At 49.5% G+C, this 27,277-nt stretch overlaps 1 protein-coding gene and 1 long non-coding RNA gene across 8 annotated transcripts in view; one reads left to right on the forward strand and one right to left on the reverse strand.

Moving 5' to 3' along the window:
- The window catches only part of BEAN1 (brain expressed associated with NEDD4 1), a 54,796-nt gene extending 27,963 nt beyond the window's left edge, over nt 1-26,833 (forward strand). For 2 of the 7 annotated variants that reach the window (XM_078357365.1, XM_078357366.1), the window contains 4 exons: nt 14,491-14,748; nt 22,638-22,788; nt 25,267-25,477; nt 26,440-26,740. In XM_078357365.1, coding sequence (XP_078213491.1) covers nt 14,491-14,748; nt 22,638-22,788; nt 25,267-25,477; nt 26,440-26,592 — 773 coding nt within the window. In that variant the 3' untranslated portion in view covers nt 26,593-26,740. Of the gene's footprint in view, nt 1-14,490; nt 14,749-22,637; nt 22,789-25,266; nt 25,880-26,439 lie in introns of those variants that run through there. The other 5 variants (XM_035281565.3, XM_078357367.1, XM_035281564.3 and 2 more) reach the window with 4 other exon arrangements.
- On the reverse strand, nt 18,227-21,202 carry LOC118149665 (uncharacterized). The gene is made up of 3 exons (XR_004737221.3): nt 21,064-21,202; nt 20,730-20,802; nt 18,227-19,412 (listed from the first exon to the last, which is right to left on the reverse strand). It is a non-coding gene; the product is annotated as an uncharacterized LOC118149665 (long non-coding RNA).
- Nucleotides 26,834-27,277: the final 444 nt, after the last annotated feature.

Consider the following 27,277-nt stretch of genomic DNA (forward strand, 5'->3'; position numbering starts at 1 on the left):
CATTAAACAGAGGGAAGCAGAGGTAGGAGTGGAAGCTCTGCGATGCACCAGGACTCCCCTCACCATGCCAGAGCAGTTGTGTGGGACCTCTTGCTTTCCCCAGTTTAAGAGGTTCATTTTAGTCTGATTCATATTTGTGTTCCCAGTGTCTAGCACATATCCAGGCATGGAGAAAGCATTTGGTGAATATTGGTGACTGGATGGATGGATGGATGGATGGATGATGGATGGACTGATGGATGAATGGATAGATGGATAGATAGATGAATGGATAGATGGATGGATGGTAAGTGGATGACTGAGTGGATATTGAGTCAGTGCATAGATAGATAAATGCCTGAGAGGATGGATGATTTGTTGGCTGGGTGAATTGATGGAGAATTGATGAATTGTGTATGATTTCACTTTCCATTTCTCTTATCCACTATGCCCTGCTCCCAATGCCACCAATCAGGTGGCATGGACCATGACAAGACACTCATTGACTTCTTGTAGAGATGCATCCCCATTGTAAGAAGTAGTCTGAACACCAAGTATCCTTTTCCTCACCCCATGATCCCAACGTTCAGCTGTCATCACGGTGACATCCCACAGGCTCACCCCTCTGTGTTCCTGCCCATGCTCCTCTCTTCCCTTACTGATCCTGATATGCTTAGTTCATCCTTCAATATCCATATCTTCTCTGTCTTCCTCACTGAGATGTTCCTGGCCTGTCCCCAGACCTCCAACATCCTTCTATCAGTCTCCTGGTGACCAGAGGACAGATATCAGCAAGTGAGCTAAGAAGTTGCCAAAAAAAAAAACACCAGAGGAGATTCAGAAGTAACCAAACCAATGAGCCCTACCCTGCCATATCCCCTGCTCCAGCCATTCTTTTTTCCTTTACTTTTCTTTTTTTTCCTTTTTTTTGAGACAGAGTCTCACTCTGTCACCAGGTGGGAGTGCAGTGGCATGATCTCAGCTCACTGCAACCTCCACCTCCCAGGTTCAAGCTATTCTCCTGCCTCAGCCTCCCAAGTAGCTGAGATTACACCCACCACCACACCCAGCTAATTTTTGTATTTTTAGTAGAGATGGGGTTTTACCATGTTGGCTAAGATGGTCTCAAACTCCTGACCTTGTGATCTGCCCACCTCAGCCTCCCAAAGTGCTGGGATTTCAGGCATGAGCCATCGTGCCCAGCAACCCCAGCCCCTCTTGAAGACCCTGCTTGGAGGATGGGAACAGCCAATGGTGAACAGAGGAAAAATGGTGCCTGGGTCATGTTCCCCACACTTCCTCCAATGACTCCACACCTCACCCTGTCCATTTCAGCAATGGAGGAAGAGTGCACTGCCGAGGCCAGACTTGCCAGGGAAGTGGACCTGTGACAAATGTCTTTGGAATTTTTGTGACAGGAGCCATCCATTAGTTCTCAGTCCCTGGCCCCCTTCTCCCTCTAACCAGCATCTCTGAGAGAGTGGGCAGGATTGGCAGTCTGAAGATGCTGAGTCAGCACATCCTACGTCTCTGTTCCTTCCCTTTGTCACTGCAGCTCAGGTAGCTTCAGGCTGCAAGGAGCACTTTCCTGAACCCAGACAAAATGACTGTGGAGATGCCTGCATACAATACTCAGCAAGGACTTGGGAGTGATGGTCTGCCTCAGTTTCCCTGCTCTTATTGTTCCCCAGGTTCCCACACTGGAGCCAGCCCTCACCTAAGCCACAGGCCTAGATCTCATTGCCTCCCCTCATAGTTCTTGGCCCCCTCCCCACCCCTCTCCAACCTGTTCACCCACCCTAGAGGGAGACCAGTTGAATAATCAGTGGCTCTTCAGATAGCCAGCAGGTTCAGAGAGGGCAAGGGGCATGTCCAAGGTCACACAGTGAGTGAATGAGTGAGTGATAGAACCAGGAACAGAACTCAGTTCTCTGACCCCCACCCCGAACCCCCCAGCCCCACAAAATCCTGCTCTATTCTTCTGCTCTGTGCTACTGTTTGATAAACCTGAGTTTAAATCCCAGATCTGCCACAAAACTAGGTGGGCAATCTTGAAAACATAACTTTAGCTCACCAACACAAAACGTCTTCATCTGTTAATGAGAGTGATAATAGCATCCCCACAGAGAGGAAGCAAGCTCCAGACTCACCCCCACATCCAGGTTTGCGTCATTTAGGGCCTTCTTATTCCATGCAACTCTCAGTCCCAGCCCTGGACTAGAAGTCTGGAGGAGCCAGAGCTAGCTTCTGCCTTGCACAGCAGAGGCCTATGGACCCAGGCACCACTGCTGCCTTGTCAGGGGACTTGGGGTCCCATCTGCAGAATGGGAATAATACCAGGGCTGTCTCAGAAGCCTGCTCAAAGGACAATTTAATTGGAGAGGCCAAGAACTCCCCACAGTGTCATTCTGTGGTAGTGAATGTGTGTGCTCAGCTCTATGCAGGACAGGGTCTGTAGGCTCCGCCTCCTCTAGTCCCAGTTCCAGGCTCATGGGGACGCTTGCAGCAGCTCTCTCCCTTTCTCCCTGGTCTCCTACCCCCAACCCATCTGTCCTCTATCTGCAACCAGAGGCTTTTCTAAAACACTGACCATGTCCCTCTTTGCCCTTGGGAAAAAGCTCTCTCTCTCGCTCTCTCTCTCTTTTAGAGACATAGTCTCACTCTGTCTGTCTGTCTCTCTCTCTCTCTCTCTCTCTCTCTTTTTAGAGACAGAGTCTCACTCTGTCACCTAGGCTGGAGTGCAGCGGTGCTATCGCAGCTCACTGCAAACTCCACCTCCCGGGTTCAATTGATTCTTCTGCCTTAGCCTCCCAAGTAGCTGGAATCACAGGTACCTGCCACCACGCCAGGCTAATTTTTTGTATTTTTAGTAAAGATGGGTTTTCACCGTATTGGCCAGGCTGATCTCAAACTCCTGACCTCAGGTGATCCACCCACCTTGGCCTCCCAAAGTGCTAGGATTACAGATGTGAGCCACCGCACCTGGCCAAAAGGACAGCCTCTTGATGTGACCTTAAAGACCCCTCATGATCTGGCCCCTGCAAGCCCTTCCAAACTTAGCCCCTACCAGACTTCTCTCCAGCCTCATCCTCTCTTTTGATTCCTCAAATGCATCAAGTCCTCATCAGGGTCCCAGGGTTCTTCTGTAATGGAATTTGCCAGACCAATTTATCATTGATGGGTAGGCCATTCCAAACCTGCACTCTTTAATTTTAATACCTGACTTGCTCTTCTGGCTGAAAGCACCTACTCTGTTCTGACACTCTGGCAATGCTTATAAATGTCTTGTAAATGTCCCACAATTAGGCTGGGTGATGTATGGGAGGATGGGCCAATGGGTGACTGGAAGCAGCTCCCAGGGAAGGCACTCAGGCACACCAAGCAACCAGTCAGGGACTCCCCTTGGTGCAAGTCAGATGGCTCCTGAGCTTCCTCTCTGCGCCAGCCTTACCCAGTATCCTGGGCAAATGGGGTGACGAGAGAGAGACACAGGTCCCATTCTGCTGGCATTGTCCATCCCTATGGAACCAGAGCACTGGAGAGTGCCAGTTCAGGAATTGCAAAGAGCAGTCCAGGCTCACCACTTTAACCAACTCTGTGCTCCGCTTCCCTATCTGTAAGATGGAGCATAGACACTCTCCACCTCTCAGGGCTGCTGTGAATATTAAATGAGAGAAGCATGCATGAAAAGAGTTTAGAGCCTGATGGATGTAGAGTAAGCGCCTGCTCTGTGAGAGCTATCTTATCGTTATCATTGTTCCTCTTTGGTGAAATCACCCACAGGGGCCCACCTGCAATCAAGAACATCTCTAGGACATATCTCTAGGAGACAGAACAGGGGGTCCTCCCACAGCCCTGAATGATTTGCTCCCCACCAAGCGCCTGCCTGCTGTGGCCCATCTCTTCCTGAGACACAGGCTCCCAACTCTAGAATCCTGGTATCTTATCAGCAATGTTCAGCTGTTGATATGCCTTCATCCTGAATAATCCCAGGTCATGGCTGGCTCTGACTATATGTCAAGTGGCTCAGAAGAAGCAAAATGTCATTTTGGGGAAAGGAGCATATTTCCTTCACAAGATTTAAAATACCAGAATTCCCAGTGCACAGTGCCTGGTAGCCACAGAATAGAATCTTGGCTAAGAGCACAGGGCTTCAGTCTCCCACTGATCCAGGTCTCCATCTATGGGGCTGTGTGACCTTGGAAAAGTTACTTAACTTCTCTGAGGCTGCTTCCTTACCTATTAACTAGGAATCCCATCATAGACCATCATGAGGATTAAATGAGATAATATGGTACATGACAAGTACCACGTATAGTGTGAGGCACACCATAGGTGCTCAGGAGATGGTAATTACTCATACTGGAAGGGGTGGGGGGTGGTGTCTCAGAGAAGTGCCTATTTTTTGAGATTTCTACTTGATCATGAGCAGCTTTGTAAAAACTGCTTAGGAAGAAAGTCCAGGATGGAAGCAAAGTTTGTTTCATCTTCTATCTTTGCTGCAGCTGGTACAGAGGGACAGGGAGGCCAGGGGTGGGAAGCGGGGCTGTCATCATGTTATTTCTCTTCAGTCATATTTATCTTTTTTATAAAATAGGCCCTGAGTATGGAAATTGGAAGAATTTCCCTCATAATTTAAAGCAGCACCTACCTCTGCCAGTTGTGACTAGGAGATTAAATTCCAAGCTGGCCAAGCAGGAGGATGCCTGAATCAACTGGCTCTGTCATGCAGGCATGGGTGATGCCATCTCCTGCCCAGCTGTTAATGAGCCTGGTGCTGCCAGACGAGGGCGAGGCTGTCATCTGCTGCTGAGGCAAGTGAAGGGAGAGGCATCTTCAAGGTGACCCCATGGGGCTGGTCCCAGAGGCAGGTTCTGTGTGCTGTGAAGGGCAGGCACACACACACACACAGACACATACATCCAACTCTAAATTTGCAATCTAAGCACCTGCAGCCCTGCCATGGCCAGGTGTCATGGGGGATCATGGGGTGACCAATGTGTCCCAAACCACTGCAACATCTGGGGTCAGAAGACATTCCAGAGCCCCACTGGGGACAGAAATTTTGGAGCCAGCCCCCTCTTCTACAGCAGTGTGACCCCTACACATGTGAACCCCACACACCACCCTTCCTAAGACAGGGTGGTGTCCCTGACCCTCCCAAGTCCTGCCCTGGGCTCTGAAGGTGAGAGGCTACATGACTGAGAGAAATCAGAGTGGCCATTGGCTCAGGAGTGGTAGCAGGGAGGACCGGGATCATGCTAGATGAGTGGCATCCATAAGCACCATTTCATAGCTGGCTCTAGCCAGTTGTAGCCACAGCATGGAGTGCTGTGTTGAGAAGGATGCTGAGGCTGCCTTCTGAGCTGAACTGGAAAGAGAACCATGGTGGATTAGTAATATCTGCCATTGGCATAGACTTAGAAAGTGGTGGCAGGTATGCTATAGATTCACCAGCCAAGGACTAGATTTCTCCTCAGTTGGAGTCAAACGAGGCAATTTAAACCGATTCTATTTGCCTGCAAAAAAAAGATGGAGGAGAGCTTCATCTTGCCACATTTTCTCTGTGAGTCTTGAAGAAAAATGACAAACTTTAGTTTATAGTAGCCAAGGGAATAAAAATGAGAGGTTGGCATTTCATCCAAAACTCAAGCTGTCACAATCAGTCAAAAAATAGAGAAGAAACTGAATTCTAGCCTAATGAAGAGACAGACACAAAGCCAACTAAGTCCTCTGCAGTTCACTCAGTCATCCAACAAATATTTAATGAGCACCCATTATTTGCCCAGCACCTGGCTGGGTGCTGCAGATTCATGCAATGAAAAAGTCAGGACAAGGCCGGGTGCAATGGCTCATGCCCGTAATCCCAGCACTTTCAGAGGCCAAGGTGGGCGAATCAGCTGAAGTCGGGAGTTCAACACCAGCCTGACTAACATGGGGAAAACCCATCTCTACTAAAAATACAAAATCAGCCAGGCATGGTAGCAGATGCCTGTAATCCCAGCTACTCAAGAAGCTGAGGCAGGAAAATTGCTTGAACCCGGGAGGTGGAGGCTGCAGTGAACCAAGATTGTGCCATTGCACTCCAGCCTGGGCAACAAGAGCAAAACTCCATCTCAAAAAAACAAAAAAAGGGTCAGGACAGATGGGATATCTGCCTTCAAGGATCTAACAATCTAATGAGATGGACAGGGAATCCAAAGACATCATAATGTAATAGACACATAAACAAATAAATAAGCAGGATGTTCAGGGGTTGTGATGACTGCTGTCCAAAAAAAATACATGGAGTGATACATAGTGGGGTGGAGGTCAGTCAGGAGTAACCTCTCTGAGGAGGTGACTTTTAAGGAAAGATCTAAAGGATAAGAAAGAGGCAGCTGTGCACCATGTACTTTGCGGGACTATAATGAATAATACTCATGAATATTCATGTACAAATTTTTGTGTGGACTTATGTTTTCATTTTTCTTGGGTATGTGCCTAGGAGTGCAATCGCTGGATCATGTGATAATTATGTTCAACCATCTGAGAACTGCCAGTTGGTGTTCACAAAGCAGCTGTACCATTTTACATTCCCACAAGCAGTTTATAAGGGTTTCTGTTTCTCCACATCCTCACCAACACTTGGCATTATCAGTCTTTTTGATGATAGCCATCCTACTGCGTGTGAAATGGTATCTCATTGCGGTTTTGATTTGCATTTCTCTGTTGGCTAATGATATCGGGCAACTTCTCATGTGCTTATTGGCCAATTGTATCTTCTTTAGAGAAATGTCCATTCACATCTTTTGCCAATTTTTAATTGGCTTGTCTTTTTATTATTGAGTTGTAATAGCTCTTTACATATTCTAGGTACAAGTCCCTTATGAGATAATTTTGATGTTTATTTTTCTTTTGCTTCTTGTGCTTTTGGTGTCATTAATAATCATTTGCCAAATCCAAAATCATGACAACTTACCCCTATGTTTTCATCTAAGAGTTTTATAGTTTTAGGTCATACATTTAGGTCTTTAATCTATTTTGAGTTAATTTTTGTATTTTATGTAGGGAATGCAACTTCATTCTTTCGAATGTAAGCATTCATTTGTCCTAACATCATTTGTTGAAAAGACTATTCTTTCTTCCAGTTACTTCTCTTGGCACCCTTGCTGAAAATCCACTGACCACAAACGTGAGGTTTTGTTTCTGAACTCTCAATTCTAGTCCGTTTATTCATATGGCTATCTCCATGCCAATACTATACTATCTTGATCATAGTAGCTCTGTAGTAAGTTTTGAAATCAGGAAATGTGTCCCCTCCAACATTGTCCTTTTGAGGTTATTTTAGCTATGTTTGGTCCCTTGAATTTTTATGTGAATTTTAAGATCAGTTTAAGGTCATTTGTTTCTGCAATGAATGCTGGGACTTTTGAAGGTATTGAATTTTTAGATGAATTTGGGGAGTATTGTCATCTTAACAATATTTAGTCTTTTGAAACATGAACATGGGATGTCTTTCTATTTATTTGGGTCTTTAATTTTTTTAAAAAATGTTTTAGAGTTTTAAGAATATAAGTTTGTACTTTTTTTTTTTTCTTTTGAGACGGAGTCTCACTCTGTCGCTCAGGCTGAAGTGCAGGGGTGCGATCCTGGCTCACTGCAACCTCTGCCTCCCGGGTTCAAGTGATTCTCCAGCCTAGCCTCCTGAGTAACTGGGATTACACACCTCTGCCACCACGCCTAGCTAATTTTATTTGTATTTGTATTAGAGACGAGATTTCACCATGTTGACCAGGCTGGTTTTGAACTCCTGACCTCAGGTGATCCACCGGCCACAGCCTCCCAAAGTGTTAGGATTATAGGTATGAGCTACAGTGCCCAGCCTAAGTTTTGTACTTCTTTTGTTAAATTTACTCCTATTTCATTTGTAATTTCATTTTAGATTTGGTCATTGCTACCATATAAGTATACTATTGATTTTTATATATCGGTCTTGTATCCTGCAACCTTACTGAATTTATTAGTTCTAATATTTTTTAATGAATTTCTTAGGATTTTTTATATACAAGATTATGTCATCTGCAAATGTAGTTTTACTTCTTCCTTTACAATATGGATGCCTTTTATTTCATTTTCTTGACTAAATTGTCCTGACTAGAATCTCCAATATAATGTTGACTGGAAGTGGCAAAAGTGAACATTCTTGTCTATTTCTTGATCTTAGGGAAAAGGTTTTAGTCTTTTACCATTAAGCACCATGTTATCTGTGGGTTTTTCATAAATGCCCTTTATCAGGTTGAGGAGGTTCCCTTCTATTTTTAGTTTGTTGAGTGTTGTTATCAAGAAGGAGAATTTAACTTTGTCATGTTTCTTATCTGTTTTGATCACGTGGTTTTTGTCCTAAAGTCTATTGATGTGGTGTAATACATTAATTGATTTGTGGATATTAAACCAATCTTGCATTCCCGGGATAAATCTTATCTAGTCCTTGTATATAATCCTTTTTATGTATTATTGGATCCAATTCACTAGTATTTTGTTGGGGATTTTTGCATCTATATTCCTAGGAGATACTGTTCTATACTTTTTTTTTTGAATCTTGCTCTGTCATCAGGCTGGAGTGCAGTGGCATGATCTCAGCTCAAGGCAACCTCCGCCTCCTGGGTTCAAGTGATTCCCCTGCCACAGCCTCCCGAGTAGCTGGGACTACAGGCAACGCATCACCATGCCTGGCTAATTTTTGTATTTTAGTAGAGACAGATTTCACCATGTTGGCCAGGATGGTCTCAATCTCCTGACCTCACAATCCGCTTGCCTCGGCCTCCCAACGTGCTGGGATTACAGGCATGAGCCACCTCGCCCTGCCTAATTTTCTTTTCTTGTAATGTCTTTGTCTAGTTTTGGTATCAAGAAAATGCTGGCCTTACAGAATGAGTTGATAAGCATTCCCTCCTCTTATATTTTTTAGAAAAGTTTATGGGAATTGGTATTATTTCCTTTTTAGCTTTTTCTGTTGTGATAAAATATGTAAGACATTTTCTCATTTTAACTATTTTTAAGTATAAGTTTGGTGGTATTAAGTACATTCACACTGTTGTGCAACCATCAATGCTATCCATCTCCAGAACCCTTCTCATCATCCCAAACTGAAATCTGTATGCATTAAAGTTATTAGTTCTTCTGTAAATTTTTGGTAGAATCCTCCAATGAAGGTAACTGCTTCGGGGATTTTCTTTCTGGAAAAAGAAGCTGAAAAGTTTCTCATGTTACTCATTCAATCTCTTTGCTTCTGTAGGCCAATTCAGAGTTTCTTTTTAAGTCTTTTTCCTTAGTTTTGTGTATTTCTAAGAATTTGCACATTTTATCCAGGTAATCCAATTTGTTGGCATACAGTTGTTCACAGTATTCCCTGATGATACTATGATAATTCTTATTTCGGTAAGGTCTTATTTCTGCAAAGTCTGTAGTAGCACCTGTAGCTGGGACCACAGGTGTGTGCCACCACACCTGGCTAATTTTTTGTACTTTTAGTAAACATGGAGTTTCACCATATTGGCCAGGCTGGTCTTGAACTCCTGGCCTCAAGTGATCCACCCGCCTCAGTCTCCCAAAGTACTGGGATTACAGGTGTGAGCCACCACGCCCAGCCAAATTTGTTAATCTTTTTAAAGAACCAACTTCTGGGCTGGGCGTGATGGCTCACCTGTGGTCCCAATTACTCGGAGGCTGAGGCAAGAGAATCACTTGAACCTGGGAGGCAGAAGTTGCAATGAGCCAAGATTGCGCCACTGATCTCCGGGCTGGGAGACAATACAAGACTCTCTCAAAAAAAAAAAAGAACCAACTTCTGGTTTTATTGGCTTTCTCTATTGTTTTTCTACTCTTTATTTCACTAATTTCCACTCTAATCTTTATTATTTCCTTCCCTCTGCCCACTTCAGATTTAGTTTGCCCTTTTCTTCCCAGTATGTTAAGGTAGAAGGTTAGGTTGTTGATTTGAGATCTTTTTTCCTTTTTAATATAGACATTTACATATATAAATTTCCCTCTAAACACTGCATTAGCTGTATCCTGCAAGTTGTTTTTTTGTTTGTTTTGGGGGGGAGTTGTTTTTTTGTTTTTGAGATACAGTTTCACTCATGTTGCCCAGGCTAGAGTGCAGTGGCACAATCTTGGCTCACTGCAACCTCCACCTCCCAGGTTCAAGTAATTCTCCTGCCTCAGCCTCCCAAGTAGCTGGGATTACAGCTGCCCGCTACCACGCTCAGGTAATTTGTTTTTGTATTTTAGTAGAGATGGGATTTCACTGTCTTGGTCAGGTTGGTCTCAAACTCCTGACCTTAAGTGATCCGCCCACCTCTGCCTCCCAAAGAGCTGGGATTACAGGCGTGAGCCACTCACTGCACCCCGCCTGCATCCCGCAAGTTTTGGTGCAATGTCATTTTAACTTCTCCCAAAGCATTTCCTAATTTCCTTTTGCTTTTCTCTTTCCTTGACTATTAGTATGCTGTTTAATTTCCATGTATTTGTGAATTTCACAAATTTATTTTTGTTATTAATTTCCAATTTTATTTTAACCAGAAACATACTTTGTACAATTTCAATCACTTTTAAATCTATTGAGGCTTGTTGTATGGCCTATCATATGGCCTATCCTTCAAAATGTTCCACATGCGCTTCAGAAGCATGTTCTGCTGCTGTGAAGTGTTCTATAGATGTCTGTTAGGTCTAGTTTGCGAATAATGTTGTTCTAATCATGTATTTCCTTATTGATCTCTGTCTAGTTTCTCTATACCCTACTAAAAACAATATTGGAGTCCCGACCTATTATTGTTTTATTGTCTGTATTTTCTCTCAATTTGTTAAACTTTGCTTCATGAACTTGGGGACTCTATTGTTAGATGCATATATGTTTATAATTGTTATAACTTCCTGGTGGATTAATTCTTTATCACTACAAAATGACCCTCTTATCTCTAGTAGCACGTTTTGCCTTAAAGTCTATTTTTTCTGATTTTATTATGGCCACAGCAGCATTCTTATTATTGCAATTTGCATGGCATATCTTTCTCCATCCTTTTATTTTCAACCTATTTGTATCTGGTTCACAAGTGAGACTCAGAGACAGTATATAGTTCGATTTTGTTTTTTACCCAGTCTGACAATCTCTTCCTTTTGGGATTATTTAAGCGATCACATTTAATGTTATTCATACAGTTGGATTTACATCTGCCATTTTGCTTTTTGTCTTGTATATGTCTCATGTCTTTTTTTGTTCCTCTATTTCTCCTTTTTGCTTTAAGTGAATATTTTCTAATGTAATATTTTAATTTATTTAATGATTTTTTTTCACTATATTTGAGTTATGTTCTTAATGGTTGCTCTGGGGCTTGCCATATACATCTTAACTCACCAGAATCTACTTGATATTTATACTAACTTCATTCCAGTGAGAATTAAGTTACTCTAGTTACTCCTATATAACTCTATTCCCTCATCCCCCTTTTTGTGCTATCTTTATTATATAGCAGAAAACTTCTTATCCAGCTCCTTATGGTTTAGTGGGGAGACCAAGGCCCAGAGAGGGTCTGGCTTGGCTATGTACTGGCTGGCTGACCACAGATGAGTCACTTAAAATTCTTTGAGCCTCAGTGTCCTTACCTATAAAATGGGGAGAATTGGATGAAACAGCTCCAAGAATGAAATGAGCTCTTATCACTTATCCTACACATAGTAGGAGCCCTGAAAACAGTAGCCTGTGTTTGGCCCTCAAAGAATTCCAGGAATTTTTATATCCCTCTGTTCATTAAAAGGCCATATTTGCAAAGCAACCCCCAAATGCAGAAGTAGCTAAGAAGCCAGAGTGAGGCAGACAAATCCAATTTTTCGGCACAGAGTGATTTATCTGGGGAACTTAAGGATGGAAGTGTAGTGTTGAACAGCAAAACAGGCAGTTCTTCACACTATTACTCCCCAGACCCAGGGCTTATATATCACAGGGAAAGAGTATACATGCTCTGTGCAAGACAGTTAATGGCAGCCCTCCAGAACAGGCAAGAACGCTATATGTGTCATAACCTATAATTTGTGCAATAACATCAAGGTTTACATGTTCTTATGCTAAGGACAGTAAACAAAGTGAGAATCAGGAGGTTTTCACAGGACTGGGGCTAATCAGTAGTGAACATGGTGGATTAGCATCTGTATTAGTCCACTGTCACATTGCTATGAAGAAATACCTGAGGCTGAGTAATTTATAAAGAAAAGGGGTTTAATTGACTCACAGTTCCACATAGCTGGGGAGACCTCAAGAAACTTACTATCATGGTGGAAGGCACCTCTTCACAGGGTGACAGGAGAGAAAATGAGTGCAAGCAGGGGAAATGTCAGACACTTATAAAACCCATCAGATCTCAAGATAAATCACTCATTATCACAAGAACAGCATGGGAGAAACCACCCCATGATTCAATTGCCTCCACCTGTTCCTGCCCTTAACACGTGGGGATTATGGGGATTACAAAGGTGAGATTTGGGTGAGGACACAGAGCCAAACCATATCAGCATCCAAGATGGAGTCACTTTTGTCTCCACATCCCACATTCTCACATCGGAGAGTCAGGAGGCATGCATGTTCAACCAAAGTCTTAGGATGCTCCCTCTTTCCAGTGCACGCCTCTCCACAGGAGCACCTTACAGTGAACTTCAGCTAAATGCTTGGCTCTCAGGGTGGGATGACATACTGGCCCAGACAGAAAGGCCCCCATGCCAGTCCCTCCTGAGGAGGGCCAGTAGACTGCAAGCGCCACCAGCATGGGCCAGACCTGCCCCAAGGGTATGTTTCTAGCCCCAGCTAAGGTCCAGTGCTTTACCACCTGTCCCTGCCATAGGTTGAGTGTGGTTGAGGCTTTGGGGTCAGTGCTAGAAAGGTATGGGAGGGCGAAGCAATCACAGATGAGTGTCATGCCTCTGATTGGTAGATGGCCAGGCCCTCACCTGGGAAAAAAAGCCTTCCTACAGCTACTCAGGCATGTGGCCTGCCGTACTCTGCTTGATTACCACCTGAGGCATCTCAAGACCTCCCTGTCATTTCCCCATCTGGTCTCAAGACTAGAGTCCCTCACTCAGTACGTGCATTAGGCACCTTTGGTGTGCCTAGCCCCATTGCTGAGTTTAAGGACATGGAGAATGGTCAGACACAAGCCCTGGAAACCAGACATGATCGTATGTAACAAATGCAAAGCTGGGGCTTGAACATGGGCTCAGGGAGAATGTGCTAGGAGACCCCTCTCAGAATAGAGCCCAGAAAAGATCTGAACTTCCCGGTGCTTGCCTATGACTCTGTGGATCATTGGATGTCTGAAGCTGGCTCCCTACTGCTGTCCAGAGATCCGGCTGGCAGCCTCAGGAAGGGCTCACACTGAGGGCAGAAGATGCTGGAGAGTGAGCACTGGACTTCGAAGCCAGATCTGGATTCCAGCTTGGCTCTGCCATGGAGTAACTGAGTGACCATGGGCCAGTCCCTTACCGGTGCTGAGTCGCAGTCCGTGCATCTGTGAAAGGAAAAAGCTGCATCCTGAGTTACAGGGCTGAGTTGAAGGGAATTCAATGACACTCCAAGACACTTACCAATGATTAGCTGACTGTCCAAGTGAGGCAGTGGGTGCCCATGGCTGCCCCTAGCTGACTCTGACTCCTCCCCAGGACCCCAGCTCTCAAGGCCCCATCATCTTTTCCAGTGGGAAGACTAAGTCACCCATGCCCAGGAGCTTATTTCATTAGGACTCTCAAGGATCCAGCTGTTAGTCCTGGAGGAGGTTCCTGCACTCTCTCCTTGCTCCCGCCATACCACATCCTCCCTAGAGGTCCCCTCCACCCCTCTGTGCCTTTGTCCTGCCTGGAATGCTTCTCCCCACCTTCCTTGAGTTAACTCATCCTCACCCTCCAAGATTACCTCAGCCTCGCCTCTTCTGGGAAACCTTCTCTGATCTGATCCAACCCCCTGACATATCTGGGTCAATTTCAGCCCACAGTCCCACCTGCCCAAGGCCAGCAGAATCATTCCTCATACCCTGTTCCCCTGTGCATCCCCCCACCACTTCCTAAGACATTAGTAAAATCGTGTTGACCTTTCAACTTCATGTCTTGGTGGAGTCCTTGTCCCTCTCTAAGAGTCATGGATTCAAGCCTCAGCTCTACCACTAATTTGCTGTGTGACCTTGGCCAAGTCCACTGCCTTCTCTGAGTTTCACTTTTCCTATCTGTGAGATAGTTCAGCTTGCAAGCAGAGGCTTCAGAGGAGAGAAGGGCAGTCAGCCCTCACTACCAGAGGCTCCTACAGGCAGCAGGGTGAGTTGCTGCTCTCCTCCTTCTTCCTCCCAGGAGCAGCCAGGATAGAATCCAGGGGCCTGAGCCCAGACTGTCCTCCATTTATTTAGGGATCAACAGCTCCCAGGGCATCAGGGGCAGAGGAGGAAGGGGTGTGGCAGGCCCTGGCTCCAGCTCAGTGTCCTCTCTCTCTGTCCACAGTAGCACGATACAACCGCACCAGCTACTTCTACCCCACATTCTCAGAGAGCTCAGAGCACAGCCATCTGCTCGTGTCCCCCGTGCTGGTGGCGAGCGCTGTCATAGGTGTGGTCATCATCCTCTCCTGTATCACCATCATCGTGGGCAGCATCCGCAGGGACAGGCAGGCCCGGCTTCAGCGGCACCGCCACCGCCACCACCACCACCACCACCATCACCACCGCCGGCGTCGACACCGAGAGTACGAGCACGGCTACGGTGAGCTGCTGCCCACCCTGGGGCCCTGGGACTTCATCTGATTGCAGTTGCAACTCAGGAAGCCTCAAGGAGTTGGCAGTTCTGCCCTGGGTAGAACAGGGTGGTCGGGAAGGCATCCTAGAAGTCTTGGGCTATGGTAAGCACTCATGGGTGCCTACCATAATGTTCTCTGTGGCATGAGAGGCCCAGTTGACTGCTAAGAAAGAAACTCAGAGTGAGGCTGAAGGTCAGAGGGAGAGTGTGTCACTCCTCCCCTGCCACTGTTGGTCCAGGCTGTACCAACGGCTGGTCTAGCTGGTGCCTGAATGGATGGATGGATGGATGGATGGATGGATGGATGGATGGATGGATGGTGAGATGGGTGGAGAGATGGGTAGATGGGTGGATGAATGGAGAGAGGAATGGATGGATGGGAAGGGTGAAGGACTCATAGGGAAATGGATGGGTGAGGAGTGAAGCGATAGATTAATGGAGGTTGAGTGGAAGGGTCAGTAGATGGATGGAGAGATGGATGGGTGGAGAGTATGGATGGATAAATGGGTAGATGAAATAATGGATGAATGAGAAAATGGAGGGATGGATAGATGGGTGGACTGAGTGTTATGCCTGAGTGGATGGATGCAAGGGAGGGCTGGGTGGAGGAACAGAAAGATAAACAGGTGGGCAGTGGGATGGGTTGATGGGGGGGTTAGTATATGAATAAGTGAATGGGTGAACTGACGGAATGAATGATGAGTGAATAAAGCTATCCCTGGTGAGAGCTGGCAGAGCACAAATAGAACTGATCTGAGGGTCTCCCAGTTGTTGGGATCACCTTTAATCAGAGTTGGTGGCTAATTCATGGGTGACCAGTCCCAAAACTGTGCATGTGGCCAGAATGCCTGAACTTTTTGCAGAACGTAGCCACCTGACTGTCACTCCAGGGGCCAGCTGTCTAAGGCATCAGGAAAAAATTCAATAGATTCCATTCTCGGACAATTTTCAATGGCAGGAAAAGCCAGACTCTTCCTACCCAAACCTCCATCCACAGGCCTTCAGGGGCTTCTGCCTGGGTCCAAGGCCACCACCAGATAGGAAAAATAAAAGCAGGACCTTGGAGGTGCTTAACAGCAATAGCCACCCTTCACACTGGGGGTGAACTGATGCCAGCCTTCTGGGAGCCAGAGCCCTGGCCAGACCTGAGGCATTTCCCCCTCTAGGGCAGGAAGAGCTTGGGGAAAATGGAAACTTTTTTTTTTTTTTGAGATGGAGTTTCACTCTTGTTGCCCAGGCTGGAGTGCAATGGCGCAATCCCAGCTCACCACAATCTCCACCTCCCAGGTTCAAGTGATTCTCCTGCCTCAGCCTCCCAAGTAGCTGGGATTACAAGCACATGCCACCACACGTGGCTAATTTTGTATTTTTAATAGAGACAGAGTTTCACCATGTTGGTCAGACTGGTCTCAAACTCCCAACCTCAGGTGATCCGCCCGCCTCGGCCTCCCAAAGTTCTGGGATTACAGGTGTGAGCCACCACACCTGACAGAAAGGAAACATTTTTGAAATAGATTAAATTGGATCTGAACAGCCCTGGCCTTTGGGGACCCTCTTCCCCTTCCCAGACACACCCTGATTAGCCAGCAGGTTTGGGGCATTTCCTGTCCCTTTTCACAGAGTTAACTGGTTAAGGAGGGGATTAAGGGGTAGCTGGAGTTGGTGAACAGAAGCCTGGTAGTAGTGGCCAATGCATAAGGAGTGCTTGCTGGGTGCCTGGCACTGTTTGTGCATAATCTCACGGTGCAAAATCCTCACCATAGTCCTGGTGGGATGATAAAAGTCCTACCTTCTATCATCATCCCAACTGACAGATCAGAAAGTTGAGGCTGGAGTGATTAACAGGTGGGATCACCCAGCCAGCAAGTTGTGGATCCCAGACTTGAGCCCAGGCAGTCTGATCTGGTGCCCACAGGCTGCCAGTTGCCCAGCACTGCCCGAGAAGGGAGCTGGAGGTGTCAGGGAGATGCCCCTGGGAGCCACCCCATGGGTTCAAGGCAGTGTCCGTCAGACATGCACATGGCTACAGTGGGTGTCACTCAGACCTGGATGTCACTCCCCTGGGAAAACTGTTAGGAGAACCAGAAGAGCAGGAGGCTGGATCTTATGCAAGACACAGAGGGACATCCAGGATGAGTCAGGGGACAAGTAGCCACAGTTGAGGAAAGAACAGCAGGCTAGCAGACTGTTCTCACTGCCCAACAATGAGGATCGAAGAAACGGTTCAGTATGAATAAGACAGACGTGGAAAGCTCAGCACACACAATCTCTGCAAGTTTCCCCTAAGCCAGGGACTCCCCAAGGAGACAAGTCAGGAGCACTCCCTGGCCAGGACAGGACTGGCCCACCCTTGCATCACCAGCCTGAGCCTGGAGAGTCCAGGGCTCCTGCCCAGAGCATGCCTGTCTCCCCCAAGAGAAACCCAGAACCCCTAGCCCTGCAGGGTACTGGGCAGACCCAGGATGGTCAGCCTGCCACCTGCCCCTCAAACAGCCTGGCCCTTGCCCAGTTCCCGCCGCTCCTCTCCAAGCACCTGTCCATGCTCCTTCCAGCCTCTGCCCTTTGCCTGGGCTCTTCCCTCTGCCTTGACTGCCATTCCCTGTGCTTCTCCAACCAACAAAAGCCGTCCAGGCCCCGCTCAAGGCTGCCTCCTTAGGGGAGCTTGTGTGGCCTCTCCTCGCACCTACCAGACAGAGTTGAATGGGTGTCCCCCTTCTGTGTACATCCTTGGCACTGCACCCACTCCTCCCTCAGTGTCTCAGTCATGGGGTGATTGTGCTGCATCCAAGAGAGCAGGACCTGCAGGAGACTTGCCCCCACCCAGGCTTGGGCCTGGAGGAAGAACTCCATGGGCAAGGGTAGGAGCCACCACATTTTATCCTCATAGCAAAAGATGTAGTGGCCCCCTTTAAAGACTAGGAAACCGGCCAGGCATGGTGGCCCACGCCTGTAATCCTAGCACTTTGGGAAGCTGAGGCAGACAGATCACCTGAGGTCAGGAGTTCAAGACCAGCCTGGCCAACATGGTAAAACCTTGTCTCTACTAAAAATACAAAGTAGAGCTGAGCATGGCGGCACATGCCTCTGATCCCAGCTACTAAGGAGGCTGAGGCAGGAGAATCGCTTCAACCCGGGAGGCAGAGGTTGCAGTGAGCCAAGATCACACCACTGCACTCCAGCCTAGGTGAGAGAGCAAGACTCTGTCTCAAAAAATTAAAAATAAAGAAAGAATAGGAAACTGGGCTGGGTGCCATGGCTCACACCTGTAATTTCAACACTTTGGGAGGCAAGGTGGGAGGATCGCTTCAGACCAGGAGTTCGAGACCAGCCTGGGCAGCACAGCAAGACCCCATCTCTACAAAAAAAAAAGTAAAAATTATCAAGGTGTGGTGGCACATGCCTGTAGTCCCAGCTATTGAGGAAGCTAAGTCGGGAGGGCCCCTTGAGCCCAGGTCAAGGCTTCAGTGAGCTATGATCTCACTACACACCATGCTGGGTGACAGAACAGAGAGAGACCCTGTCTCTAAAAAAGTAAGACTAGGAAACTGAGGCACAAAGAAGCAACTTGTTCAATGACTTACCTTGGAGCACATGCTAGGGTCTCACAGTAGTTCCCAAGCTGAGAGGCTGAGAGGTTGGCCTGGGTGTGGAGGAAAGAGATGGGCCTGGGGCCAAGCCAGCCCCTCTGAAGTCTGTGGTGGCTTCAGGACTGGTGCCAATGAATGAGGCCTCGGCTCTGTCCCTGGAGTGGGTGGGATGACTGAGGCCACAGCTCTGCCACGTGGAGTCAGGCTTTGGCTCCCACTGCAGCCTGTCATGGTGGTGACCCCTGTGGGGTTCCTGCCTCCCTGTCCCACTTCTGCTCTCAGCTCCAGCTTTGGCACCTCCTGGGACTTTAGCATGGAGCCCAGGGGTGCTGTTGCCCCACACCTTCCCCCAGCCTTCTGGAGGGTGTGCAGGGGCTGCTGGGAGCCTTGGGAGGATGCCAGGGAAGAGGGAAACACACTGTAAGCAACCATGGGAGAACACAAGAGCAGCATAGCCAGGTGCAGTGGCTCACACCTGTAATCACAGCACTTTGGGAGGCCAAAGCGGGAGGATGGATTGAGCTTGGAAGTTTGAGGCTGCAGTAAGCTATGATCACACCACTACACTCCAGCCTGGGCAACAGAGCAAGACCCAGTCTCTAAAATTAAAAAAAAAAAAATGGAGGAGCAGTGCACCAGCAAGCCCCAACCTTTGGCACTGGGCCCCTTCCACCTGTCAGACATACCCACACCCTTCCGGCTCTGGTGACTGAAGCTCTCCTGGCCTCTCTCCCACCCCTCTGGCTGCAGATTCCTCTCCTCTGTCCCTTTATAGGTCAAGGTCCCTCATATCCCACACCTTGGTCCTAGTCCTCTCTCTACACCCACTCCCTGCTCTGTCTCATCAATCATCCATCATCCTCCCTTACCTGGCTCCAGCCCTCAGGCCAGCTCCAGAACTGCATGTCCAGATGTCCACTGGATATCGCCCCGTGAGGCCCCACAGGCACCTCAGGCTCAAGTGTCCACAGAGGCCTGATTTCCTGCTTCCTATGTGCATCCTCAGGAAAGTTGCCAAAACTCTCTGGGCCTCAGGCAAGTCATCTATAAAATGGGTAGAGGAGGATCCGCCTCAGAAAGTTACTGTGAGGACTAAACTGCCACAGCACCTGGCTGATGGGTAAATTCATGATCAGGAAATGTGGCCATCTCCATCTCTTTCTCCAAGAAAACCTGCTCCCAGGACACTGCACTAATGCCAGCTGTCCCTGCCTGGCACCTCCAAGGCATTGTCCACAAGGCAACCAAAGTGACAGGGCTGTGACCACTTCTCAATGGCTCCTCATCACCCTCAGGACAGAGTTGACTCTCTGCCTGCCCACAGAGCGTTTCTGTAGTCTAGCCAGACAGAGGAACCACAAATGTTTGAGAATGATTTGAGGGTGGGAGAGGGAGGAAAAGAGTGAAGGAGAGAGGAAGGGAGGAAGGAAAAAGGAAGAAAGGAGAAAGAGAGAAGAAACAGAGAAAGAAAGAAGGAGAAAGAAAGAGAAAATGAAGGGAGAAAGGAAAGAAAAAAAGAAAAGAGAGAAAGAGGAAGGAAGGAAGAGAAAGAAAAAGAAAATTCTGTTCCATCCTGAGCTTTAAGAGAGGTCTGGTGGCTGTCTCCTCTCACTCGCTGCAGTTTAGAGCAGGTGACTTCACTCTCGTTCTCTTCATCTGGTGGAAGGGGCACCACCACTCTCCCCTTCCAGTGAGGTGTGAGGTAGATGAGATCTGAGAGACTGAACACAGCAGGTGCTCATGGGTGCTAATTCCTTTTCCTCCCTCTCCCAGAGCCTGTCAAGGGGCAGTGAACTTGGAGTGAGGCTAAATAACGAACCAAGGTATTTTTTAATTGGGGTAAAGAGGAGGTCTCACCTCCTGTGGAGTGGGAAGCAGGGCTTCTGGAGTCCTAGACCATTTGGGTCTGTGCTGACGAGGAAGTCAGGAGAGAAGGGAAAAGAAGGAATTTGGGGAGCTCAAATGGGGAGTGGAGGGTGCTGGTTTCTTTCCAGCTGTTCCTCAAGAGCTCTGCCCAGCTAGATGTCTCAGATTTGGGGTCTGAGCACCTTAGGGCAGCCTCAGTTTTCCCAAGATGCTCCCCTCTGGGAGGTCGAAGAAAAAGCAGCCCAAGAAGAAAGGATAGATAGCAGTTTGCTTCTGCCCTAACAGCCCTCAGTGCTGCCCACCCAGTCACCCCACTCAGATCCAGGAAGCAGCCCTGACTTTCCCCCAGGGATCCCCGTGTGACCGCCACACCTGCTGCCCGGCAGGTGGAACCGTCCCCTGAACCCAAAACCCTTCCCTAGCAATGTTGGCTAGTGGTGGGAAGGGGTCGCTGGCACCAGAGCCCAGCAGCCCAGGTTCAACTTCCAGCCTCACCTTGTTGCTGCGTACTGTTGTCTTTCCTTAGTTTCTTCCCTAAGTCCTTCCAAAAATTCTCTCAGCTGATGCCCTGAACAGGGGAAACAAATCTTATTTTAGCTCCTTTTTTATAGCATATGTTATTGACTTCATTTCTCCTAGTAGAAAAGTAATGTGTATTCACTATAGAATACATTAAAAATATAGACATTATAAAGAAAGAAATAAGGATCATGATCCTGTCATCTGGTCAGGGCTACCATCAACATCAATATTTTCTTTTTTTTTTCTTTTTTTTTAGTCAGAGTTTGGCTTGCCCAGTCTGGAGTGCAATGCCACGATCTTGACTCACCACAATCTCCGCCTGCCAGGTTCAAGCGGTTCTCCTGCCTCAGCCTCCCTAGTAGCTAGGATTACAGGCATGTGACACGGCGCCCAGCTGGTTTTTTGGTTTGTTGTTGTTGTTGTTTTGCATTTTTAGTAAAGACAGGATTTCTCCATGTTGATCAGGCTGGTCTCAAACTCCCAACCTCAGGTGATCCGCCCCCTTCCGCCTCCCAAAGTTCTGGGATTACAGGCGTGAGCCACCGCACCTGGCGTGTTTGGAATATTTTCTTCTGAGAGCTTTCTCAGTGTCCATATATAGCCCTGGAATTGTACCTACAGATAGAATTTCATTTGCAGATTCCTCCACTATTATATGAAGAGTGGGAAAAAGAGATTAGGGGAGTGGAAAGAGCAGTCTTTGCGGTTATACAGACTGCATAAATTCCAACTCCATGCTTTACCACGTGTGTGAGACTGGACCTCAGCTCCTAGTCTGTAGAATGGGGATGGCAACTGCGCCACTCACAGCAGAGAATGGTCATAGCTCCGCCCTTGATGCCAAGCCCCGCCCCCAGAGGGGAGGAGGCAGCTGGGAGCCCTGGGCTGGGGAGACCTCGTGTATCAGCCACCTTAGCAGCTCCCCCTGTTCCCATCCAGGACTAGACCTGTCAGAAACTAGTGGGTGGAGAGCTTAGAAAGGAGGAGCCAAGACACCCAGCTGCCCTCCGGCCCAACCACTCACTATGTGTTGTCCTCCAGCAAGTCACCAGGCCTCTTGGAACCTCTGCTGTGGAATGAGAGGATTGTGCTCTAGCAGCATTTCCTAAGCAATGTTTCTAGGTCTAAGAAAGGAAGAGTCTGAGGTCGAATGCTGGACAAGCACAGTTAAATGTTTCTTAGCTGCAGGACTTTTCAGAGCCTTTGATGTCAGAGGAGAATGCATTGTGGGGAGTTGCCAGACTTATCATAGATGCCCCTTTTTTACCCCAAGATACCTAAAGGGAATTGAGTGTGGTTGGGGTTGGGGAGGCCTGATCCCAGAGTTCTCTGCAGCCCTTGTTCCTTGCTACTCTCCTCCCATTTTTCAGGCCCAGCCTAACTCCACAGCTCAAAGCTCCCTGTTCACAGCACACACTTCTTATCTCCCTCCTTGGAAAGCCAGTCAGTTCCTTCCTCCCTGCCTTCCCCTCTTCCCCTGGTTAATTCCTAGAAAAAACTCAGTTATAGCAGCCGCTCCTACAGGAAGCCCTCCCTGACTTCCAGGCTGGTCAGACCCTGCCTCTACTCCCACAGTCCCAGTTGGACTTCTACCAAAGCTCACGACACACTGCCCAGTACCAGGCTATTCCCCAAGGCAGGCTGCCACCACCCTGGGGCTGGCCAGGACAGGCCCAGCTCTGCTTCCTCTCTGTATCCCAATCCCCAGCAAAACAATGGCACCCATATTCTGGAGCTGTCACTGATGAATAAAGGCAGCTGTGCTTGGTGAGGAGAGGAGTGGTCAGGTGGGGAGTCAGAGCCTCCATGGCCTCAGGTACACCCATGAGGATAGTCCTTGGTTTCTGGCCTGAGGCTGAGCTGGTGGTCTGTTACCTGCAGTGTCGGACGGACACACATACAGCCGCTCAAGCCGCAGGATGCGCTACGCCTGCAGCTCCTCGGAGGACTGGCCCCCACCCTTGGACATCAGCTCTGACGGGGATGTGGATGCCACAGTGCTCAGGGAGCTGTACCCAGATTCTCCACCAGGGTAAGGAAGCCACGTGGGCAAGGGGGGCATCAGAGTGTGGGGCCCTGGAAACACAGACCCCCTCCCATCATGGGAAACAGTGGCACCTTTCCACATAGTATAAATGCAGAAGACATCTGCTCAGTGGGCACAGCCACCTCCTCCCTGCTCCTGACCAAGTAGGTCCCATTGAGGCAGTGTGACTTAGCAGATGTCACCTGGAAGTGCTTGAAAAGGAAGAGACAAGCCCAGCTCCTCAGACTGCTGAGCAGGTGTGCCAGGAATGCCCTTGCAGTTTCTGGGGAGGTTCCGTGGCAGCTGTCCTGAGCTCGCTGAGGATCTGCTCCTCCGGGTGTCTCCCTGGATGTGGGAGGGAAATTCACTGTGCTTCTATAAATAACACCAGGGACTAGGGCAGCAAATAGGGGACGAGCCCATATCCTGACAGCTGATGGCCCCAGGTGCACTCGCTCTGGAAATTCCTTCTTGTGTGATCATGAGCAAGTTACTTAATCTTGCTGTGCCTGCTTCTCCATTGTTGAAATGAAATGAAATGTCATTGTTGAAATGCCCCACGAGACTCATGAAAATGACACAGAAGTGCCCGTAAAATGCTCAGCAAGGCACTGCCTCTTCTCACCAGTGGTGTCGTTACTATTTCGAAGCCACAGGTGATAAACTGTCCATGCTGAGGAGGATGAGGAGAGGGGATCAGGGAGGATGGGCTGACACAGGAAATCAGCCTTTGTTGAGGTGTGTGAGGTGCTTGGGTTGGGAGGAACTGGGACCTTCAGAGATGCAGAGGAGGATGTCACCAGCAGAGGGCACAGATGAGCAAAGGCCCGGAGGCAGCCTCGCTTTGGAGGGCACAGTTGGGTTTGACCTCCTCTCCCTTTCCCCTTCCCTGGCTTTGCAGTCAGACCTGCCTGGGTTTGAGCCCTGGACGCTGGCCAGGTTGATGCCTTCGGGCATGTCACTGTGGCTCTCAGGGGCCCCATTTCTTTATGAAATAGGGACAAATAACCCTGCTTCCTGGGTTTTCCTGGGGAGGAAGAAGATACTGTGGGTGTCTGGAGATGTGGCTTAGGGTTACCCTTGGCTCCTAAGGCCATGGCCTGAGGACACAGGCACCTCCCCCAACCCCCAGGAGTCCAGCCTGTAGGGAAAGGGCCAACTGGGCCCCAGAGACCAGGAGCTGGGCCCCAAGGAGGCTGCCTTTACCCAGTGTGGCTCATCTAAAGGACAGGAACAGGTGGGGCTGCTTCTGATGGAGATGGAGGTGCACAGATGCCCTGGGGGTGCCTGAAGCAGACTTCTCCCTGAGCCAGAACAGAGCGTTGGGTTGGCCTCAGGTAGGAGAGCCATCCCCGCTACAGGCCTCCATTGTGGTCAGGCACCTCCCCCAAGGTGGGTTGGGGTCAGGGCTGGGACAGGTTGGGCAGACCTGAGGCAGGGGTGGGGAGGGGTGAGGAAGGTGGGGCCATGGCTGGGAAAACAGGGGTGATTTCCCCCCAAACACACACACATATGCACACATGAACACACACACACACACCTGCTGAGACCTCCCAGGAGACGGGTCTGGCTGAGCCTGGGGCCGTTGTGGCCTCACCTGCAGCCACCAAGGCAGAGACTGGCCTTGGGGATTGAGGGTTTCTCTCAGAGAAGCTGGGTTCACGGAGCCAGAAGGAGGGAAGTTATGCCCTCAGTTATGTCCTGGGGACCCCAGAGACAGTGGCAGTGCAAAGAGAAAGGGACAGATGGAGCTTGTGGCCAGGAGGAACCTGTGCCTGCAATCATGCCCACAGCAGTGGCTGTGTCCAAACTGCCCTCAGGGCCCTCAAGCAGCCCCTCCCCATGGGGAGCTCTTCTCTGGGGGCCCTTTGGTCTACTCCTGCCAGCCGCCACCAGGCAGACCACCCGTCAGTACCTGAAGAGGGAAAAGGGTCAGGGCCTCCACCATTCCCTGCTAGGAGACCCCCAGCCCTGTGCCCCCCTTGCCCTTCCACTTTCACCCCTGCCCCAGGAGCATGGGCAAGGGTGGTGCTGCCAGTCCTTTCCAGGGCAGTGGGTGCTTTTTGGCTCTGCATCTGTGGGTTCAGAGGGGCCCCGGGACTCTTTCCTAAACCTAGAAGGGGAACTTTGGAGTGGCTGGAGACCAAGGGGTGTCTGGCAGCCTGAGGTTGGTCCTACCCAGCCTCCACACACCCAGTGCACTGCAGGGAGAGGCTCACTAGACTGTGACCGCTGCTGTTTCGAGGCACTGGAGACTCGGCCATTCTGTGTTGAGTTCATGCTGCACATGAGGGCTGAGTCAGGTCCCAAATCCAGGAAGTAGAGCGAGGTAGTAGTTTCACTGGAGCCAGCGTGGACAAGGCTCACCTGGCCCACAGCCAGGACAGCTTGTCACTGAAGAGACACCCCCCCCCCCCCAGGCCTTTGGGAGAGACCCAGCCCTAAGGCCTAAGCGGGACACTGAGGGAGCCTCTTCTCTTGTAGCTACGAGGAGTGTGTGGGGCCAGGGGCTACTCAGCTATATGTCCCCACGGACGCACCGCCACCCTACTCGCTGACCGACTCCTGCCCCACACTGGATGGCGCCTTCGACTCAGGCAGCGGCCACAGCCCTGGCCAACACCAGCAGGAGCAGAGGAGCCCAGGCCAGAGTGGCCTCCGCACGGTCTCCATGGACACCCTGCCCCCCTATGAGGTTGTGTGTGGGGCTGGCCCCCCATCGGGCCTGCTTCCACTGCCGGGCCCAGGACCAGGGCCAAGGGGCTCACAGAGCTCACCCACCCCAACCCGGGCCCCAGCTTCCGGCCCAGAGAGGATCGTATGAGGGACCCAGCTGGCAGGGTACTGCCGGTCCCTATGGGCTGAACCACGTTCTTTAGGCACACAAAGGTGTGCACATATACATACAGAGAGATGCACATGTGACTCATACACACATAGACCAAACTTGTATACACACAGACAACTACACTGACATACCCCATGCACACCCACAGATCTAGACATGCCCCACATGTGTACACACATGCACGCAAACAGGCCCGCCACAAACACAAAACCCACCTGCAAAGGTTTCATGGAACACGGAGCTCTCTTGACCTCCCCTCCCTCCTCCCAGCCTGTGGGTTGTGCCTCTGTAGACAGTGCTGTGAGGAGAGAGGTGACATAGGAAGTGGGACTTTCCCTTCCCTCTCCGGGCCCATTTGCCCCTATCCTCACCTAGCAAGCTGTGCCCAAATTCTGATTCTGCCTCTGGAAATTGCTGGACCATCCAAGGTCAGCTGTCTGATCCCTGCCCAGGGCCAGCTCGTACTCCTGGTAGGTGGGACAGGCCCCAGTGAGGTTCCCCTGTGCACTGTGCCTATCTCTCGATTTCAGGGCAGAAGAGCCCACCATATCACCACCCTGCCACTTACAAGGTGGGGGAGCCGGGTCTGGGGGCTCAGGTGCAACCTGGAGGCCTCACAGCCCACCGGGCCCCCTCCCAAGCCTGGTACCCTCAGTCAGGTGGTGCTAGTGGAGCTATCTCTGAAGTTGCAGGCCCCAGGTAGGTAGGCAGGGCCCTCCGTGGGTGTGCAGCAGCTGTTCCCTCATCTGTCCAGCCACTGCCCAGGACTGAGGGTCTTCAAGGAAGATGAGGCCATTGCTCTTCTCCAGGTGGCTTCACCGCAGTGCTGCCTGGGCACCTCTCTGAAGCAGAGAAGTGGCCCCTTGCTCAGTCCCTGTCCAGCCGACCACTGTGGCCTGCAAGCAAATGGGTCGGAGCCAAACCCCCGAGCTGGTGCTGTCCTCCTAGGTGGCCGCTCATAGCTGGGGATGGTGAGTGGATGTGTTCTGGCCTTGCCCACGTGGGTGTTTGCAGAGACAACATGAAGGGGATATGCTCCCCATCAATACCACCTTATCACCACAGGAGGACCAGTAGGCTACTCCGCCTTGCTGCCATGGAAGGGAATTTGTAGGGTCAGCCTGGCTGTAGAAAGGCTGGCTCAGATCTTGGCTGAGAAACCCCAGAGATTTCCATCAAAGATCACGCAGGTCATGGAGGTGATTCCCGAAGACCCAGCCCACCGAGGGTGGCAGCCACACGTCTTTGAGGAGTGTCCCCACCAGCATCGCCAGCGGCCATCACCCTGCCTCCCTCCCACCTCTCATCCCCCATCGAAACAACAGCACCCTACCCAGCCTCCCCACATTTCCATTCCTCCAATGAAGGGCTAAGACGATTTAATAATCTTTCTCAAGAGGGTGGCAAGGATGGCGATCTTGAATTTTATTTTCTGTAGAGAGAGCATTTTTTTTGGAGCGGAGCTGAAAGAAACCCACCCAGAGGCTCTGTAGCATCCTGCGTGCAGCCTCCCTGGAGCCCCAGACTCCAACTGGGGGAGGGGCTTGTTTACAAGCTGTACTGACCACCTTAGCGGTGTACTGTTTTCTAGGCAAAAAATATCTGTCTGTTGTACTGTATAGCCTTTAAAATGCACTCCAGGAATGA

This window comes from Callithrix jacchus, chromosome 20 (genome assembly GCF_049354715.1).
Source record: "Callithrix jacchus isolate 240 chromosome 20, calJac240_pri, whole genome shotgun sequence".
Lineage (NCBI taxonomy): Eukaryota > Metazoa > Chordata > Mammalia > Primates > Cebidae > Callithrix > Callithrix jacchus.